General features: G+C 50.7%; 1 protein-coding gene across 1 annotated transcript in view; it reads right to left on the minus strand.

Moving 5' to 3' along the window:
- LOC103817953 (syntaxin-binding protein 4-like) overlaps window positions 1-20694 on the minus strand; it is a 38007-nt gene that overhangs the window by 5203 nt on the left and 12110 nt on the right. The window contains exons 7-18 of the mRNA XM_050980273.1: window positions 15375-15460; window positions 14550-14670; window positions 11376-11517; window positions 11092-11198; window positions 10205-10358; window positions 8552-8624; window positions 5546-5643; window positions 3822-3918; window positions 1716-1843; window positions 1243-1335; window positions 699-764; window positions 416-604 (exon numbers count right to left, since the gene is read on the minus strand). Of these exons, the coding sequence (XP_050836230.1) occupies window positions 416-604; window positions 699-764; window positions 1243-1335; window positions 1716-1843; window positions 3822-3918; window positions 5546-5643; window positions 8552-8624; window positions 10205-10358; window positions 11092-11198; window positions 11376-11517; window positions 14550-14670; window positions 15375-15460 (1354 nt within the window). The remainder of the gene's footprint in view (window positions 1-415; window positions 605-698; window positions 765-1242; window positions 1336-1715; window positions 1844-3821; window positions 3919-5545; window positions 5644-8551; window positions 8625-10204; window positions 10359-11091; window positions 11199-11375; window positions 11518-14549; window positions 14671-15374; window positions 15461-20694) is intronic.

A 20694-nucleotide genomic window follows, 5' to 3' on the forward strand; every position in this document is an offset into this window, starting at 1 on the left:
GGAAAAAGGTGGTGGTGATGCTCCAGCCTTGGCTTTTGGAAACAACAGTTTGTGTCATTCGCTATGAGCAAAAGCAGTGTTGTTTGGGAAGGGACAGTGGAAGTTATGCAAAGTATAACACAGATCCAGAGACTGTGTTGGCCTTGTGGTCCCACACGGCAAATATTTCATTTTCTCCTGTGTAAATAGAAGGAGGGTAACCTTAACTGTGGCTGCCCCATCCCTGGAAGTGTCCAAGGCCAGGCTGGGCAGGACTTGGAACAACCTGGGATAGTGGAAGGTGTCCCTGCCCACGGCCGGGGGTTGGAATGAGATGAGCTTTATGATCTCTTCTGGCCCAAATGATTCCATGACCCTATGAACCCACAGAAGAAGAGTCTGAAGGGTTGTGGGTTTTTCCAGGGGGTTGCATTACCTCTATTTCAGAGACGTGCTTTGCTTTTTTCCCTGCCAGCTGCATCTTCAGTTCTGCAATTTCAGCCTCCAACAGGTGGATCACTTCCTCGTAGTCCTGCTCGGCGCTGTGGGCCTGTCTCTGCACCACCTCAGCCATCTGCAGTTTGCTGTGCAGGCTCCGGTTCTCCGACAGGAACCCCAGCGCCTTCTGCAAGCACCAGGAACTTCTGATGAACACACCAGTCCCCCTCAGCTGCCAAGCCCCAAACCCACCCCAGCACCCCAGAAATCCCTCCACTAACTTGGTTCAGCCTCTGAAGCTCATCCTCCATCGACTTCTTGCTGCTCTCCACTTCTCTCAGGAGAGACTGTGGGAAATATTTTCACCAGATTAGAAGCAGGACATTTTCTAGAGTACCCCTACCCACCACAACATTTTACAGAAGTTCTGTGCACTTTGCCCCCCCACAGAGAGCTTTTAGAGCTGTGACCTGCAGAATTCCACCTGGACACAGCTGAGGTGCTCACAGCCAGGTGAGGGTGAGAGCACAGGTGCTGCTTCTGTTAATCACACACTGGAATTCTTAATGAGAGCTGCTTTTTAAATATATTAGCTCCCTGCTGAGAAGGGACTGCATGCTTTGAGTACAAATAAGTTTTCCTTTGAGGTTGAGAGCAAGAAAGAGGCAATTAAGGAGAGTGGAGGGTGAGAGGCTCCTGTGTGACGAGGAATGCACAGAATGCAAACTGGTGACTTCTCCAGAGGGACAGGCTACCCCATTACCCCCACAGAGAGCTACAGCAGAACACCCCAGCCAAGAAATCTGCTCTGAGGGGAGGCTCCACCTTCAGCCTGCGGACTTCGTGCCGCAGATCCCTCATCTCCAGCTGCAGCTGCTCCAGGTCCTCGCTGCCATTGCAGTTGAGAGAGTCAAAGGTCTGCAAGGAGAGGGACAGACTCATCACACATTGAATCAAAATCACCTAAAAAAGGAGTCAGAGCTAGAGTGAATATTCACATTGTGAACGAAATGAAATTACTTAGAATTGATTAATTATGGCTATTTCTCCTTCTGCATAACTGCCAGGCTGCTTCCTCATATTATCCCATAGATACTCTTATTTCCTTATTAAAAATGAGAAGTTTGAGGTCTTTTATAGAATTTTCTATTAAAAATGATTAATTAATAGTTCTGCTTTGTCTTTCTAACCCTAGAACAACCAGAAGATGGTAAATTAGCTTTTCCCATCTCAGAATTCCATGGATTTCATGTAGAAGATCCATGGATTCAATGTAGCAGAGCTCTGGGGTGACTGACCAGGGAGTGAAAAGCTGATGTGTCCAGCAAATTGGCCACTTCATGCTGAGTGAACAGCACAGAGCTGGAATCCAGACCAGCCTCGTCCAGCTCCTCCTGCATCAGATCCCTGAGTGCTTGGAGAACATCTGTGAGAAACAAGCAGTTTTTACCAGGCTAAAAGAGAAAATTGTTGTGGGTTAAGAGAAGATGCACTGATTTTGGGGCCATCCACTGGTGCCAAGCAGGGTTTAGAGATGCCAGACAGGTTTCTCTAATAATTCTGGATTTGTCAGCAATCCCATCAAGCTTCAATGAGTTGTTTACAGCCTTTATCAGACTCCTGTTCCTTATCCAACTGAAAAAATTGACTTTTTTAAAACCCATAAAACCCCAGATATTTTCACAGGGGAGTTTTCATGACTGTGATTCTGAAAGTTTTAAAATTTTAAGCTAAACCCACATTTTCCTAACAAAAGGTACCTGCTGGACATTTCTTGTGTTGCTGATTTAAACAAAAACACAACTCAGTGAGTTCAGTACTTAGAAAAGGTGTTAAACTTACAAGTCTGAAAATCCACATTGATTTTGCTTTCAGACATGAAGGAAGGCACAGCAGAAGGGGCTGCGTGGGACAGGTGGGGACCATCAGGGAGGTGGCGCCAGGGTCCCAGAGCTTCCAGTCACAGAATCACAGAAACATTGAATGGTTTGGGCACAAAGGGACCATAAAGATGATCTTATTCCATCCCCTGCAGGGACACCTCCCACTATCCCATGTGGCTCCATACCCTGTCCAGCCTGGCCTTGGGCACTGCCAGGGATCCAGGGGCAGCCACAGCTGCTCTGAGCACCCTGTGCTGGGGCCTGCCCACCCTGCCAGGGAACAATTCCTTCCCAATATCCCATCCAGCCCTACCCTCTGGCAGTGGAAGCCATTCCCTGTGTCCTGTCCCTCCACCCCTTGTCCCCAGTCCCACTCCAGCTCTCTTGGAGCCCCTTTAGGCCCTGGAAGGGGCTCTGAGGTCTCCCCCAGAGACCTCAGAGCTGGAGGCAGCTCTGCAGGTGGGGTCTCACCTGAGGGGGCAGAATCCGCCCCCCTCCTGCTGCCCATACCAAGGCTCAGCCCAGCCCTGGGTGCTCACAGCCAGGGCATGTCCAGCTCTCACCCTCCAACACCCCAAATCCTCCCCCAGGGCTGCTTTCCATCCCTTCTCTACCCAGCTTGGATTTGTGCGTGTGACTGCCCTGACCCAGGTGCAGAACATGCACTTGGCCTTGTTGAACTTCATGAGGTTCACATGGTCCCACCCTGCAGCCTGTCCTGGATGGTCCCTGGGCTGCAGCAGGAGCCAGAGTCTCTCTGCAAAAGCAGCACATTTGCTAAATACCCCCAGTCATCCTTTTTTTCTGTTTCCACAAACAACAACTCCAGTCACTCCTAGGAGAGAGCCGTGGTTCTGTGTCCCATCCCTCCCCCTGCACAAAACATTGATCCAGATGCCTTGTGACTGTTCTCTCTGCTGGGGACATTGCTGATGGTTTTGGATTTTTGCTGAAAGCCTTCTGGGGAGCAGACCTTGTGGGCCAGCCATGCTCTGGAAGGCCACAGAAAGCAGAACTGGCTTTCATTTTCTGTGTCTCCTCTGGCTAGCTCCTGCTAGGAAAGCTGGGATTTTAAGGAAAGTAAACTCTTGCACCAACTTTCTTTTAGTCTGAGTTTACCCATGATAGGACAATGGGAATGGCTTTAAACTGACAGAGAGTAGGTTTATATTAGATGTTAGGAATAAATTCTTCCCTGTGAGGGCAGTGAGTCCCTGGCAAAGGTTTCCCAGTGAAGCTGTGGCTGATCCTTCCCTGGAAGTGTCCTCTTGTACAGGGCATGGAGCAGCCTGGGATTGTGGAAGGTGTCTGGTGGAATGAGATGAATTTTGAGGTCCCTTCCAACCATGATTCCATGATTCTAAAGAATGCCTTCTTTTGTGTTTGTGCTTTCCCCCCTTTATAGGCTTCATCCCTACCAGGCAGGTGTCTCACCAGCCACTTCTGTCCCTTTTTCCCTTTTTAGCTGCCAGTGAAGCTGCACAGAAATGTCAGATCCCCCTGGGCAGAGGTCCTGCTCACCTCCATAGGCCACAGTCCCCTGTGAGTCCGTGGTCAGGCTTTGCCGGAGCTGCCTCTTCTTCTCCTCGGTCACATCCAGACCAAGGTACTGCAGAACCTTGAGCAGAAACAAGGAGCCGTTAAAATGAAAAATACTGGAAAAGCAATTCTTTGGGGTAAGCACTGGGAAGACACTTGGTGCTGGCTTTCTCCAGGCAGCAACTCCCAAAGGAACAGGCTTGGATTGGATTTGCAGTCTCTCCTTTGCTGCACATGTACAGAAATGTCTGTTCCTGAACACAGGTTCACATCCCTCCAAGAGCATTTTATCTGCAATCAGATTTGCAGCTCCAATGAATTTTCAGGACTTTTATCAAAAGCCAGTGGAATCTCAGCAAGACTCAGCTGGCAAGAGCTCAGCCTCTCCTTTCTCTTACTGCCCAGAAATTGTGTTTGGGACCAGGAAGATAAAAGCTATTAACAGAGTGTTTCTTATGGAGAGAGGAGACATTCAAACATTTTGCTCCTCCACTGCATGTTTTGCTCTTTCATTACTCCTGATGCCCTAACTTCTAGTGATATTTATCAGTTCAACCTCAGGGCAGCACACAGAAGCAGATAAGCCTGTGCAAGTCCCACTTCCCTGCTGGCAGCAGCAACTGAAAGCTTTTAAAAGACAAAGTCAAGCTCAGCAGACTCTGGGAAAGAGTCCGAGTGAAACGCTCACCTGTGCCAGGCTGCACTCACAGCTCCTGCTCCCAGCAGTTCCCAGAAATTCCCTGGGAAGGGGCTGGGGAGGGATCCTCGCTCACCTTCCCAGCACCAGCACCAAGTCCCTGGGATCCCTCTGTTGTCCTCCCGTTCGAGTCCCACCACCCGCTCCTCTGCCCACCCCCCCTGAGCAAGGCACTGCTGCAGGCTCCCAGACTTTGGGATGTTGGCCACCCCAAAGCCACCTCGGATTGTGCCAGTCGGTGTCACCCCCAAGCTAACAGAGCTTTGAAAAGTGAAGCCAAGGGCTGTGCTCCTGCCAGCCTAGAGGAGCTGCTTTGTCCCCGCGAGGAGCAGAGGTCTCTGTGCGAGTGCCACCCTATATCCGCTTTAGGAGAATCAGGAGGGCTCAGAGAACGGCTCCGCTGAGCTGCCGTCGGGTGGCAGCAGATGTTCGTCACATCGGGGCCTCCGTGGTGTCCCCGGCCCCGCACAAAGGGCTCTGTCCCCACATCTCCCCACAAACGCCGGAAGAACCCAAGGTGCCAGACTGAGACAAGGCCCCCCAAGGCACCCTGCCCCTCCCCAGGGTCTCGGTGAGCAGATGGGCAGCTCTCTTCCATGTCCATGGAATGTGTTCTCCACAAAATGATGGAAGAATCAGTGGTTCTGGATGGCTCCTTGATAACTCCTACCTCAGCCTTCCCTCCTGCACACCAGGCTGCCCGAGGTCACCCTAGCAGTGACAGCAGCACCAAAAGTTTGGAGGGCACAACCTTAGCCAATGGCTTGATGTCCAAGGGAGGTGCAGCTGCCAGGAAAAGACTTCTGGAACTTCATGGAGCACCAAGAAATAGGTAAGATGAGCCAAGGGATGTTTAAATGCCCGTTTGGACACAGTCAGGATGTTTCACCCTCTTGAGCTTGCTGGAGGCTGGACTCAACCTCCAGCAAGCTCACCTGAAGATGAACTATTTCCTGCACAGAGCACAAGGAGGAGACCTTGCTTTGGAGAGAGGGACCCTGCCACTTACCAGTTCCAATTTTCCATCCTTGAGCCGGATATGGGGATCCAGTGCTACTTTAGGTTTGGTGCCTGAAGCTGCTTTGTAGTTAGAAGCTGAAGCAGGTGCTGAAAAATCAAAACCAAATATTAATGAGGAAGCATTTGGGTAGAGGTGTCTGCAAAGCAAAACTCAGATCTTTTGTTGCATGAAATATAAAGTGTGTGCAGCAGGGCAAAAATCCAAGTCCAGGATTTACTGAAACCAGCTCTGGAAGGCTGAACTAGGCCTCTCTTGGAAAGATTGGATACTGGGGCAAATCCTTCTGAAAGTAGTTTAAAGTGAGATGTTTCATCCAGGAACAAAGGACTGCAAAATTTTTCCAGCACTTTGGAAATCTCCAATCACAGAGTTTTGTGGAGTCTTGGAGTTTTGGTGAACTGTGAGAAAAATGAATTAAAATCTGCCTGGTTCTTGTCTACTCTGATTAAACAAACCAGAAAGAATTCCTGACACCCATGGGAATGAACAGATTAAAAGTGATGTGGAAAGTGTCTGAGATTTTTTTCCCTCCCCAAGACTGCAAAAAGCCTTGAACCCTTTTCCCCTCAGCTGGGCAGGCAGGGATTTTGGGTAGAAGGAGCCACATGTGTTGTGAGGAAGACACAGAGGCAGAGAGAGGCAGAGGCAGCAGCTGCTGAACCGGTGAAAAGCTGTCATGAGCTGGAGGATCCAGCTGCCAACAGCTGGCTCAGCATTGCCAGCACTGCTGCACAGCTGGAAAGGTCCAGAGCACAAAAGTCCAGTCCTGCCCCTCCATTTCCTGGAGGGAGCCTCACCTTTTCCATTATGATTCACCCTTGCCTGTAAGGAACCACGATACCCCCTGGGAAGAGGGCTGCAGGAGGTGTTACCTGCTCCTGAAGAACCCAACCAGACTCCAGAAGGGGCAGGTCTGTGCCTGCCCTGCCCACCCTCAAACCATCAGTCCAGATTACAAGATTCCTTCTCATTCCAGTCATGAGATTTGCCCAGGGAGCAATTCCTGTTGCTGGGTCTGGATAACATCCCAGGGTGCCCTCTTTTGCCAAGTCCCACAGCTTCTCTGGAATTCCTGCAGCATTTCTCCCTCACCTCACCCTCCTGGCGATTGGAGCAAGACCCAGGTGCCAGGAGAAGGCAGTGAGTAGCAGAGGAGCTGCATAATCCTCCTAATCCAGGCATCCATCTGCTCTGCTAAGGCCAGCAGCTGGGAAGCAGCAAGAGGCAGCAAATGGGTTTGCTGGATCAGCCACCACTACTTCCCTCTCCAAGTTCAAGGGCAGAGCCATTACCCTTGGACCCATGGCTAATCAGGATTAGCTCCATGTGCCTTTGCTGTCAGGTCTGGACACAGCCATATCCAGGGCATCCATCAGGCACCCAGAGAGAGGCACTGCCTGGCCCAGGCTCCCAGCCTGGCTGTCCTTTCAGAGCCAGTTGTCTGTCTCCATGGATGACAACACTGACACAAAGCCTCCTTGGCATTCCACATTCAAATCCTGCAGTGATCAAATCCCCTGATAAGTCAGGCCATGGGTGGGAACTGCTGGTAGAGAGTTGCTCTGTCCCCATCACCAGGACTGGCTGTCCGTGGTGACCACCTGAGAGTGTCCCTGGCACCTGCAGGGCACTCAGGACAGGGAGGACAGAGCTCATCCTCATCCCAGGGCCTCTCCAGGGGAGCATGGAAGGCAGAGCTGAAGCTGCTGAGCCAGGTGAGCCAGGCATTCCTGGGAGTAGCTGCTCCATCTCCTGCTGGTCCCAGGTATAGACTAAACACAGTTTAGCTGCAGGGTTTGCTCTTAGCCTTCCAGAGGGGAATTGCAGCAAGGCACAGGGATTTGTAAGCAGAGCCAATGTCCCAGGGAAGGAAGGGCTGTTGGATTTGAGGCTGCAAAAATGGTGGGCAGCACTTGTTCAGGATTTGTTGGGAAAGTCCATCTTTCCCTCAGGGCAGGAGTAACCTCCTATCACAGGGGTATGGGGTACCTTGGTGGAGGTTGTCTCCCTGGGCTCTGGGGATTATTGAGGTGTCCTCAATAGTATTAAGGGATTTGGGAAGCTGCAGGGTGATTCAGGTTCACCCCCCATTGCTGCCACACTGTTGGATGAACAGAGTGGTTCTCTCCACAAAAGGTGAGAGCTCAGGAGACCCAGAGCATAGAGATGAAACACAGAATAGAAAAATAAGCAAAAACTGAAGCTTGGATGTAGAGAGAAATCTGATTTATTTAACATCTCTAAGCCATTTCCCAGTTTGGCCAATTGAGGACATCCTCAAAGCCTGTTCAGAGCCCAGGGTTGCTGGGTACATCCCGACTCTCTACCTGACTGCTTTTATGCTGTGTGTCCAAGACACCCCCCCATTCCCCCCAGAAGGGAATGTGGCCTGTGGAGAGCCTGCTGCATGTCTGAGGTGGGAAAAGCCACTGCTGCAAGTGAACCACAGGCTGAGAGTGGAGGAATTTTTCTTCTTGAATACCTCAGTCCTCGAATGCCTTAGTAAAGAGTTTTGCTGCTATGGGCAAACATGGACATAATTACTACTCACTGGGTAAACCAAGCTGCTGCCTGCCCTCTCTCTGAGCAGGCTGAGTGTCACCATCACCCCATTAAATTCCACTCCAGCAGTATAAACACTGATAAAAATGTGGTGATAGGACAAGAGGAATGGCTTTACCCTGCCAGAGGGCAGGGCTGGATGGGATATTGGGAAGGAATTGTTCCCTGGCAGGGTGGGCAGGCCCCAGCACAGGGTGCCCAGAGCAGCTGTGGCTGCCCCTGGATCCCTGGCAGTGTCCAAGGCCAGGCTGGGCAGGGCTTGGAGCCACCTGGGACAGTGGGAGGTGTTCCTGACCGTGGCAGGGGGTGGGAAAGGCTGGGCTTTAAAGTCCCTTCCAAGGCAATCTATTCTGTGATTCTGTAATTTTCTCAGCTCTGAGGAGCGACAGCTGTTTGTCACTCACACAAAGGGAATGGTTGAGCAGGACTCACCTGAGACTTTGAGCTCTGGTGGACAAATGTCCGGAGACAAAGAAGGCACAGGAAAAGGATTTTCACGTCTATTCTAGAAAAATAAAACAAAATGGCACAGACAGTTGCTAAGAATTTGTTGGTGTAAATAATGAGCAGGAGATCGAGTTCAAGGCAGAACCATGAGGGCACCACATACATTCCTTGTGCAGGTGGGCCTAAAGAGATCCCAGGGGCTTCTCTGGGAGCACCTGGCACAGCCTGAGCCACACCAAAACCTCTGGTCACAACCAAATAGCTCTGCCCGTAGTGTAAGTGTGCTTGAGTGCTGGGGCTGGTTTTGACCTTGCCTGGTTTCTCCAGAAGAGGTTCTCCCTGAAGCTCTGCATCCAATCCAGCAGGGAGGTCCCAAGTCTGACCACAGCCAGGTTAAATATTTAGCCCAAACCCATAATTATCCCAGTGAGCAGGGCAGGAAGCTGAGATCAGTTCATACCCTTTCTTGTGTGCTATGTCATGGCTGAAAGCACAAGCAAGAGGGAAAAATAATCTGAGGGTGAGCACCACCAAGAGAGCTGTGACACAACTAGGGACTTGGGTGCCAAGAGGGCACAGGGCTTGTGTGAGGACATACAGACAGGCAGCACACCTGCCTGGGCACTCTTTCCCTGGTGTGGAAGTCCAGACCTCATTAGAAGTTCCATCTTTCAGCAGCAAAGTGAGGAAAGGAGCCATTTCAGTCCAGCCAATGGTGGGATTTCAAACAAATGCACAGCATCACACAAGCTGGGGGTGAGGGGTCCAACCACAGCACCCAGCCACAGCTCCAGGGGCTCTGGTGAATTTCCAGGGCACATCTCCAGCCTGGTGCACCCAAAGACAGCACATATGTGACATTCATGTAAGTCTGTGTCCCCACAGGTCTGGACAGCAAGGTGTTTTGTGAATGGTCTTGCATGAAAGGAACATCCAGCCAGCCCCTTCTGAAGGAAATTTGTGTGGAAGAGGGCAGAAAGGACACCCAGCATGGCACCAGTCCAGGAGGGGAGTGACAAATGCACAGAATGGAGCTGCAGACCCCGAGGGTTGTGTGGTTAAACCCTGTCCAGCCATTCACAGCTTGAGCACTTCTCTGCAAACACAAAGTGGAGCTTGGCTTTGCAGGAGGAATGAGCCTGGCTTATCATTAGAGCAGTCATGAGCAGGAATGGGCTGTGCAGGAATGCTGGGGATTCATCCTCATCAGAGGGCATGAAGAATAAAGAGCTGTGCCTGCCTTTGGCTAGGAGCCTAGATCAAACTGACTCCAGAGATCCCTTCCAGCCCTATGACTGGTGATGAATGAGATGCAGGTTGCTATCCACAGAAAGGCTTTGTTTTTTTTTAAACCTGAGACTCTTGAAACAGGTCTGAATGAAGGCCTTGGAGATGAAACTCCTGTCATTACCTCCACAGATCCATCTCTGTCTCAAACTCAAGAGAGAAGAAATTATTTCAGATTTAAAACATCTGCCTGCAGGTAAATACATCAACAGTACAGACTTCCCACTGCATTTCCAGAAGTATTACTAGGGACTCCCTAAAGAAGAGTTCTCTGATCAAGGAAAGATCTCAGGATTGGTATCTGTCTCCAGGATTGGTATCATATCTCTTTAGAGATGAATTTCCACCTACCTCTGGGGACCTCACGTGGACCTTCAGCCTGCAGGAGCTCAGGCCATTTCCCACAGCCTTTGGAGGTGGGGATGGGCTGTTGCTGTGCACTGACAGTCCAGGATGTAACCATCCCCTCCCAGGGATAAAGGCCACTTCTGTGCTTCCCTCGTGTCTTCAACAAACAGCAAACACACAACATCTTATTAACAAAACAAAAGGCACAAATTTGCAGAACTCCTGTGCTTGTGGTTCTCTCTCCAGGATAACCTCACCTAAGCCTGAGCAGCCTGCACCAGTGCAGCTGGATCTCCACCAGCTGCATTCCATTGAATCATGGAATGGTTAAGGTTGGGAAAGACCCTTCAGATTATTGAGTTCCACCATTTCCTGGGTACTGTTAAGGCCACCACTAAGCCATGTTCCCAAGTGCCACATCTCCATGGCTTTTGAACACTTCTAGGTGATTCCACCACTGTGCCAAGCACTTTACAACCCTTTCCATGAAGAAGTTGTTCCTAATATCCAATCTAAATATTCCCTAGCACTACTTGAGGCTGTTTCCTCTTGTCCTGTCACTTGTTAATTGGGAAAAAAGAGCAATCCCCACCTGGCTCCACCCTCTTGTACAGATCCATAAGGTCTCTCTCCTTTTTTCCCCTTTTTTTAACTTAAGTTCTGTTTCAAAGCTCTACTGGGCAGTGATAGGAGATACTCATGAGGCCCAGAACATTGGGAAAGTCTGGATTACACTCCAGGATGATCCATGCCTTCAAGATTTCCTGATGTGACCACCTTAAAGAATCATTTAAGGCTAATAGTGCCCTTGAAGCCAAACCTTGGTATGAAGCACTCTGCCTAAGACTCAGCAGCACCTGATGATCACAGGAAATACTTTCTGTGCCTACCTGAATTTGGCTTTTTCAATTATTTTTCTGGCCTCCTCATGTGTGCTGCCCACCAGAGAATCTCTGTTGATAGCGATAAGTTGGTCTCCAGGTCGGAGCCGACCATCCTAAACAAACAGGGAGAAAGACACAGCATTGAGAAGGGACATCTCTACCCAAAGCCTTTTCTTGCAACACAAATCCTCATTAGTCCATGCAGTTACTCTTAGAAAAGCTGCTTCAGAACAGCCACAGCCTCTAGGAAAGGTCCCCATGCCCTCCTGAGGGTCTCCACACCAACTTACTTTGTAACAGTCCCCATCTGGCAAAAGCTCTTGCACATAAATCATGGGCCCGTCAGGCCTGTTGGATCCACCACTGATTGTCAGCCCCAAGCCAGAGGAGTTTGCTACAGAAATGCTCTGGATTCCTGAGTCAATGGAGTAGCTGCAAGGGAGAGAAGTCAGCAGGTGACTCAAGGTGATCTGGGTTATCTTCTCATATCACTGAACAAACTGCCTGGATTTATTTCCATGTGTGATCCTTCTACCTTCTCCCAGCCTTTTATTTGCATCCTTTCTTCCACCCACCATTGGAAAAGGGAAGTGAGGCCTCCTGTTCTTTGGCAGACATTGTTCAGTGTTACTAAAGTGACTGCTTCCCCTAATCCCCAATAGGGGAATACTTGTTTAGAGAAGAAACTAAAGATTTAACCAGAATATATTTGGCATTCCTGGTTTTATACGCAAAAGCACACAAATGATTAACACAGTTGTTGCTGGAATCCAACTAAATCACCAGACAGCAATTTACAAATGGATCAGCTATCAAGCAGTTCTTAGGAAACATCAAAGTGAAGCTCAGGATACACAGCTGGGTGTGTCTTAACCAGGATTTGGACCCAAAATCATGCAAGATGCCTTAAGAAATGAGCATCCTTACAGCAACACCCACCACACTGTGAGCTGCTGCTGTGGCAGGTGGCTTGCCCAGCTGAGGATGGAAAGAAGCAGCAGGAGGCTGGAGCCTTCCCTCCAAGAGCTGATGGACAGGACTCAACAGGCCACCAAGGCCCGGCCACAGCAGTGGCTCTGTGCCAGCAGGGAGGTCTGGCAGCAGCAGAGTTGTGGGAGCAGAGATTTCACTGAGCTCCCACGGGCAGCACTGCAACAGGGGGAGTTGGGGAAGGATTTGGTGGTCATAAGGATAAGCAAGCCTCTTCCTCCAAATGGGATGGGTGCAGCTGGTGGGTGCAGCTGGCTTTTTGCTTTTCAGTTTATTTCCACAGCAGCCACTGCCCGAAGTGTCTGCACTGGCTCCTCATGTTACAACTTCAGACAAAACAGCAGCTGTGCATCCCATGCCCCACAGTGACACCAGCACATGTTCCCAAGCAATGCCATCCCTGGTGGTCACACACCCCAGTGGAAGGGGTGGATGGGCCATAGTCTTATGATAAAACATTGCTTTCAGGTGAACAAGCAGGGAAATGAAGTCATGAAATACAGCATTGAAATGCTCTGTTCAACCCAGAATCTCAGACACTGACTGGTGACATTGTATAGCATCCAGCTCCCATTACTGACTGGAGGGGCAGGACCTCAGGTGATGCCACAATGAGAAGTCACAGCCTGGGGACAATCTGTGGTGAGCAGAAGGGATGGCAGCCACATGCATGAAAAGACCCATGGCCCAAATTACATCTCACAGCTGACCACCAATGCTCAGGTCAAACCAGTGGTCTGTGGTTCCAGAGGAAGACCTCTGGGGCCTGGCAGCAGCATGGAGACAAGCAGAACATGGCACAGCATGGCAAGCAGGCCAACAAGACAGGCCCCTCTAGCGTAAATGTCCATTTTCCTGCCCACGGTGGGGGGGTTGGAATGAGATGATCTCTGAAGTTCCATCCCACCCAACCCATTCTGGATTCTACACCTCAGCCTGGAGGGGAATTAACAGCACAGTAAGGATGGCTTGTCCAAAGCAGCTGCCAAGTAGATGATCTGGTGTCTCCTCTGTGTGGGTCTCTCACTCCATGCAAGCAGCTTAAACCTCTGGTGCCAAATATTTGTCCTCTGCAAATCCCTAATAAGCTGGTATTTAGCAAGAGGATTTACTGGTTCTGCAGTGAGGGCTGATTCTCTTTACCAGTGCCTTGGCTTGTTTGTGCTGGCAAAGGAGGGGAGCTGCGAGCCCTGGGGACAAATGGTCCCCATTCCATGACTGAACACCCTCCGAGCTGTCCCTCTGGAGAAGGGCCCTGGAGACAACACTGCAGAAAAACCAGCTCGGCCTGTCCAAACCTCTGACCCTGCGGAATGTGCCAGAGCAGATGGCCACATGAAAACACTCTGGGAGATGCTCTGGCCACCAAAGGATGAGGTGACTGCAGGCTGATGACCCCAAAGTAAAGGGCATCAGGGATGTTTGCATGGAGAGGTGCTTGTGCTCTTGGAGCATGGGTCAAGGTGCCAGGAGCAGGGCAATAGGAGACAAGCTCCAAAAACAGCTCCTGAAAGCAGCACCAGCCTTGCAGGAATGCTCTGCTCATGGTTTACCAGGTGATGTGCAGGGCCCTCTCAGCTGTCTGGAAACCATGGCCTCTCCCTGGGATTCAGAGGGGAGGAAGAGTGTGGAAACCCAGGGAACCAGGAATATTTCTCTGTCTGCTCTGGGGTGCCCTGACCCCAAGGGGAGCACTGACTTTGACCCTCATTCATGGAGAAAGTTTCCCAGACTCCAAGGTAGACTGGAATCCACAAAAGTGTGAAATAGATTATAGAGAGCAGTGCAGGTGTACCACTTGGTGAGAAATTTAGGCTTTGGGATTTTTAGTATGTTGTGGATGGAAGCAAGATGGAGGACACAGGTGTTGTCCTGGGTTTCTTCTTCATGCTGCTTCTTCCTCCTTCTCCATGGGTTTGGGTGGCTTTTTGTAATTGGGCAGAAAAGTCCACGTTGGGGCTCTTTGGGATCAGTTATTGGGTTAAAAGGGAAAATAATCCAGATGTCTGTTCTTCATTGGATAGTTTAGTCTTAAAAGACCTTGTAACAAGAGATTGTTGGGCGTTTTGTGCCTTCTAATGAAAAGCTGCTGAACTCACAGTAGTGAGACTGTTTTACTGATAAGAAATAGTAAACACCTGAGTCTGAACATGAGCTACTGTCTCAAGGGCCTTCAGTCCAGAGTCAGAAAAACTGATGACTGGTACCCCTGCAGAAGAGGAGCTGCTCCATGGTGCAGACATATGGATTGTCTCAACTGGGAACTTTCTCACCCCCATTGGAACAAACTTCCGAGGAACAGCCAAGATGTCACCACCATATCCAGGAGATGCCTCTGAACCATTGTGATAGAAGAGTAGAGAGGTCATAAAGATGAACAAAACTATTCAACAAGCACTGGAATTCTTAAGTGGGTGTAGCCTCTGACATTTGGTGGTGCCCCAGTGGGCCGGGCTGGTGGGATGTGTACGTACTGTGCGTGAGGAGTGTGCGCCAGGCTCCCCAGGAAGGGGCCGTGTGAGTTGGCAGGGCTCAGCAGCAGCGGGCTCTGCGAGCGCGAGGATGAGCCCGAGGAGGTGCTCTCCAGGTACCGACCTGAACAGCAAAGGCACAGTCAGTCCAGGGCACACAAACACTCCAGCATCACCCTACCCCTTGCTGAGAGATGATGCTGCACTCCTGGAATTTTGGGGAAAGCCACATGGGGGTTAAAGACATCAGGATAGGGCTGAAGGAGAGGAAACATTCAGCCTCCTTGGCACAATTCCAGTGTGGGATTACCACCCCTCTGCCAACCCTACACACCTCTGCCACAGGGGAAGGGTGGGATGTCTGGTGGGATGCCAAGCTGTAGGGAAAGCTTTCTTCCCCAGGCACACATGGCTTTTTGTGCTATTATCTTGCTTAGGTCAACCTTGTTGCATCTCATTAAACATTTCCCATTTGCAAATGAAAAATAATGATCTTTAAATGAATTATTGCTAAAACGCCTTGAAATCCGAAGCAAAAATGTACAGCTGCATTTCCTGATGGAGTCACCTGCCCAGCACATCAGTTAGGTGGAATGTGGGGATCAGGGGAGTGGTTATGACCCAATTCAAGTCTCCTTTGATCACCCTGTGGCAGCACTGGCCATGCTCTTGGCATGCACCAAGGGTCTGCAATAAGGACAAGCTTTCCTCAAACCTCCACCCCAACACCTATTCAAATCCAACCACAGCTCCTTCAGAATGACACTGGGATAAAGGAAATTCTCTCTGCAGAGAGAGAGGCTTTCAGTTCCCTGTTGAGCTACTCACTGCCACCCTGCAGGACCGGCGAGCTCCGTGCTGAGCCCGTGTTGCTCTGGGAGCCAAACTTCTCCAGCAGCTCAGAGAACTCTCTCCTGCAAATAAAACCATGGTGCAGTCAGCTGCTGCTCAGAACTCCCCCTACATGATCATATGGCAAGAGAGCCCCTGATGGCAGGGACTGGGTACCAAGGCTGCAGGGCCTGTGCTCTCCAGCTGTGGGAGCAGACAAAGCTTCCTTGTGCACAAGGGGAACACCCTGCTTTCAAGAGCTTGTGCAAGGCTTCAGGTCTATAATCAATCTCATGGCAGTGCAACTTTCCTGTGATGGACTGGAGCTCCAGAGTGCTCCTTCCCTGCCCTGGAGACTGTTCAGGGCAAGAGGAGCTGGGAAGGGACATATCCTTAAAGATCTTTTCCAATCTTTATGATCCTATGATTCTATGGACAAGCTCTGTGCTGAGAACTGTCATTCCTGAGAGAGGGCGGGATGGACACTGGAGCCCTGCCTTGCATCCTGCCTTGCAGCCCTCCTCATGGACCCTCCTGGGAATGTTTTTACCCCCAACTATAAGGGTCAAAAGTTTTGCAAACGTACCAGACAGATTAAACCCTGGCAGAAGGAGCTGTAACTGCGAACACAACCCAAAAATTCTTGTCCTATTTGTGACTCTTTCTAGTACAGTTAAATACAGGTTGTTCTCTGTTTTTCCTCCTCTTTTCCTGGACAGAAAGCAGATCCTGTAGCTCTTGCTGGAGTAAAGATGGAGATGGCTTTTGGGGCACCTGCAGAAGCATCAGCCCCCTCTCCCAACCCATCCATGATGATGGTCTCCATGAACATCACAAGCTATACCCTTGGAGCATGACACCTCAACACAGACCTGCATGCAATCTCACCCCCAAAATCCTCTGGAAACCAATCTCCATGCCCAGGCACCAGATGCTTTATTCCAGGTTGAGTCTGACCACCATGTTGAGCCCTTGGATGAGCTGGAACTCCCTGTACACCACAGGTGATTTTCTTCATGACCATTTTTTGTGTTTTTGAACACCATTAAGAACTACCATTGTACACATTTACCAGCTCCTGCCTCATCTCTGTAACCTTTCTTTGAGTTGCTGTGAGCCCCTCGCATCCTTTCAGATGAGGAGGCATGGAAAGGAATCACATCTTCGTCATGCTCATGTTCAGCAGCCTTCTGATCCCGCCCTGCCATGCTGCTCTCATGTTGTCCCTCTGCAGTGGGGGGTGTTCTCTCCCTTCATAACCCAATCCCACCTGGAGGATCTGACCTTTTGGCAGAGAGATCCTTAAGGATGACTAATTTCTTACACATGCCAGTTAATAAACATCCAGGCAGTGGGACAGACCCTGAAAATGTTGTTTCAGTGGCCACAGTAACACCATTAGATGTCGTCTTTGAAGGCAGGAGGGAATCCCCATGGGAAGGAGCCTTCCTGATGCCATAGCCCCAGGAAAAGCCTGGTTTATGAGTGGCTCCCTCTCAGGCTTGACAGTCAGACAAGCTCAAGAGGTGAACCTGTAGGAACCCAGCCACAGCAAAGTTCCCTGAGCGAGGAGACTGCTGTGACACACTCGCAGACGCTGCGTCATCTGCGTTCCTCACCAGGACAGATGTTGGGTGTTATTGGCTAGATTAGAGTCAACAATATTAAATGATGAATGAATCATTAGCTCCTCAGGTTCCTGCTGGAAATGCTCTCAGTAATTTACATCTTCCCGGTTGCAACCAGCTCATTAACAAACTTCAAAGACTAGAGCATGTCTTATCTAATATTGCCATCAAATTTATGCCTTATTCATTCCATTTAATGCTAATTTAAAACCCAAGTGTCACACAATGCTCAGTGACGTGCCTTGGTGAATCCCAATATTTGCATCCATACTATTGTCTTTATCAACCAAACCCATGACCTTAAAAAAATCCACGACTTTGTTCAGAAACCCCACGTCCCACAGAGCTCTTTTGGCTTTCACCTCTTGGGCACAAACTTCCCAGGAACAGCCAAGATGCTACTAAGGACACCCAGAAGATGCTGTGTCCTCCCAGTCATGGTGGTGATAAAACAGTAGGGGGGGCAAGAGGATGATCAAAGCCATTCTCCAAGCACTGGAATTCTTTGGATCTAAATAAAGACAGTGGCAGGCATTTCTGGTGGCCCACCAAGGGACAACTGTGTGGGGCCAGCCCTTTGTGACCTGCACTTACTGTGCATGAGAAGGCAATTTCATAATGTAAGGCACCAAAATATGTAAATTATTAGGAATATTTCTCCACTGAAAGGATGTCAGGCACTGGAACAGGCTGCTCAGGGAAGTGGTGGAATCACTAGAAGTATTCCAAAACCATGTGGATGGGACACTTGAGGACATCGTTTAATGGTGGACTCAAGGGTCTCAGAGGGTTTTCCAACCCAAATGGTTCCTCAAGCTCTGGGAAAGCAGAAGGACAAGTCAGCCTCTGGTTGGCTGGATCCCTGAGCTGAGCCTTGGGTGGATCTCAGCAGAATTATTCCAGTTTCCCAGCACAGCCTCTGTGTTTCTGCAGCTGATTCACACCAGTTTCACTGGCAGCTCACACAGCCATGGCCTTACCCCTCCCTGACCCCTTCAGGGGCAGGTCCAACATGCTGGAATCTCACATTCCATTATTTCCAGTGCTTACCAAGCCATCAGCACTTAGGTTTTGTTTTGGGCTGGGTATTTCTGTGGTCATCTATTGTTCTATTTTCCTCAGATAATAATCCAGCAGAGCACACAGGCAGTTATAAACGCCAAACAATGGCTGAAATGCTCTTAGTCAATGCAAATGCAACTGGTGCAGCAGCTCTGTGACCCTGCAAACCCCGTCACCAACCTGTGCTGGCAAACTCTGTCATAAGTGAGGACATGCATGGGCTCAGCACTCCTTGTTGTTGTTTATTTTGTGTCCTGAAATTCATCCACAAAGGAGGTTTATCATTATTTTCTGAGGAGCCTGGATGAGCTGTGAGACTGGGTCCAGCCTAGGGACAATGTGACCAAATGCCACCGTCCCAGCTCCCGCTTTGTTGGTCAGTCCTGCCAGCCCCAGTTCCACCAGGGACACAAACACATGACTAACTTGAGGCACACATCCCAGCAGAAAGTAAAGCACTTTCTGGTGCCAGTCTCGTGGGAATTAATTTTGTGCTCAGTGCTGTGTTCGGAGGAGCTGGACGCGGGCAGACAATGCCCAAACATTTCTGATTAATGAACGAGCACTGAAGGAATGCCAGCAGGCCTTGCTTTGTGCTTTCAGACACCAAGAGGCTTCAGAAGATGTCTTTAATATTTAAAATTTGACCCTTGCTAAAACATTGGGAATTGTCAGGTGCCTGCAGGACTAAAATGCCCAGCTTGATTAAAAAACAACAACCGTGGCATTGTATGAGGTGGAAAGTTCATTTTAACAAGCCCTTCTCCAGTTTTTTTCATTAGGATGCAAACATTTGAGGTCTGGAGGATGCTTGCAATAGAGCTTGGCCCTGGACAGCCTTCAGCCAGCCCCAGGGTGGGATGGGGGGTCTGCCAGCAGCAGCCAGATCCAGGATGACTTTGCTACAGATTAAGCAGCAGGGGGTCAATCTCCCTGCAGAAAATTGTTTTTTTATCTCATAATGCCTCTTTATCCTGCCCTTTTGTTCCTGGAAGAACAAAGGGTGAATCCTACATCAAAGGTTACACAGCGTCTGGAAACCGCAGCTCTGCACCACAGCTGGGAGAGAAAGTGGAGCCTGTGACATCAGAAATTACTGGTTTGTTTCAAAAAAAAACAAACCTGCAGGTGAGTGGGAGCCATGAACCCAGAGCACTCCAAAAGCATCACAAAGGCAGATTTTCTCACACAGCTCCAGTGGAATTAGGGCATCCCCAGCCAGCCTGGAGCTGACACCCAGCTGTGTGGGGAGGTCACACCCTGGAGGACAGGGATGGGGCATCCAGAGGGACCTGGACAGCCTGAAGAGGGGGAACCCTCAAAACTCATAAAGCAAAACTCATAAAGCACAAGCCGTGCAAAACTCATAAAGCACAACAAGGCCAAGTGCCAGGGTCAGGGCAATTCCAAGCCCCAATCCAGGCTGGGCAGAAAACGAATCAAAAGCAGCCCTGGGAGAAGGATTTTGGCTGTTGGAGGATTTTGACAGCTGGACTTGCCCTGGCTGTGAGCTCCCAGAAACCCCCCTGGGCTGGGCTGAGCCCCAGTGTGGGCAGCAGCAGGGGGGGATTCTGCCCCCTCAGCTGAGACCCCACCTGCAGAGCTGCCCCAGCCCTGGGGCCAACAGCAGCAGGACCTGGAGCTGCTGGAGAGAGCCCAGGGCAGCCCATGGAAATGCCCCAAGGGCTGGAGCCCCTCTGGAGCCAGGCTGGGAGAGGTGGGAGTGCTCACCTGGAGAGGAGAAGGCTCCAAGGACACCTCAGAGCCCCTGCCAGGGCCTAAAGGGGCTCCAGCAGAGCTGGAGAGGGACTGGGGACAAGGGATGGAGGGACAGGACACAGGGAATGGCTCCCACTGCCAGAGGGCAGGGCTGGATGGGATATTGGGAAGGAATTGTTCCCTGCAGGGTGGGCAGGCCCTGGCACAGGGTGCCCAGAGCAGCTGTGGCTGCCCCTGGATCCCTGGCAGTGCCCAAGGCCAGGCTGGGCAGGACTTGGAGCAGCCTGGGACAGAGGAAGGTGTCCCTGCCCATGGCAGGGGGTGGGATGGGATGAGATTTGAGGCCCCCTCCAACCCAAACCATTCAATGCCTTCCCTCTCTGTGGGTGGGATGGAAGCAGTGCCAGGCACAGGTGCAGCTCACTGCTCTGGGAAAGGCTGGCTGCTTTTCCCAAAGCACAGCCTTTGTCCCTGGCACACCCAGCCTTGCTGGAGTGAGCCCCAGCCCTCCCTGCCAGCTTAGCACCGAGTGCTCAGAACAAAAGATCCATGGGCTGAGCTGTCACGGTCACATGCAGGGCTGGCAGGGCAGGAGGGACTGTCCTGCATCCACACCAGGCCAGGCACCAGGTCCTGCCACAGCCCCTCTGCTGGTAGACACAGGGTGGGCACAACGACCTGGGAACTGATTCTGCCCCTTTACCAGGGCCTGAGGTCAGTTCTGGGCCCCTCACAAGGCAGACACTGAGGGGCTGGAGGGGGTCCAGGGAAAGGAACAGAGCTGGGGAAGGGTCTGGAGCACCAGGAGGGGCTGAGGGAGCTGGGCAGGGGCTCAGCCTGGAGAAAAGGAGGCTCAGGGGGGACCTTGTGGCTCTGCTCAACTCCTGACAGGAGGGGACAGCCAGGGG

This window comes from Serinus canaria, chromosome 14 (assembly GCF_022539315.1).
Source record: "Serinus canaria isolate serCan28SL12 chromosome 14, serCan2020, whole genome shotgun sequence".
Taxonomy (NCBI): Eukaryota; Metazoa; Chordata; class Aves; order Passeriformes; family Fringillidae; genus Serinus; species Serinus canaria.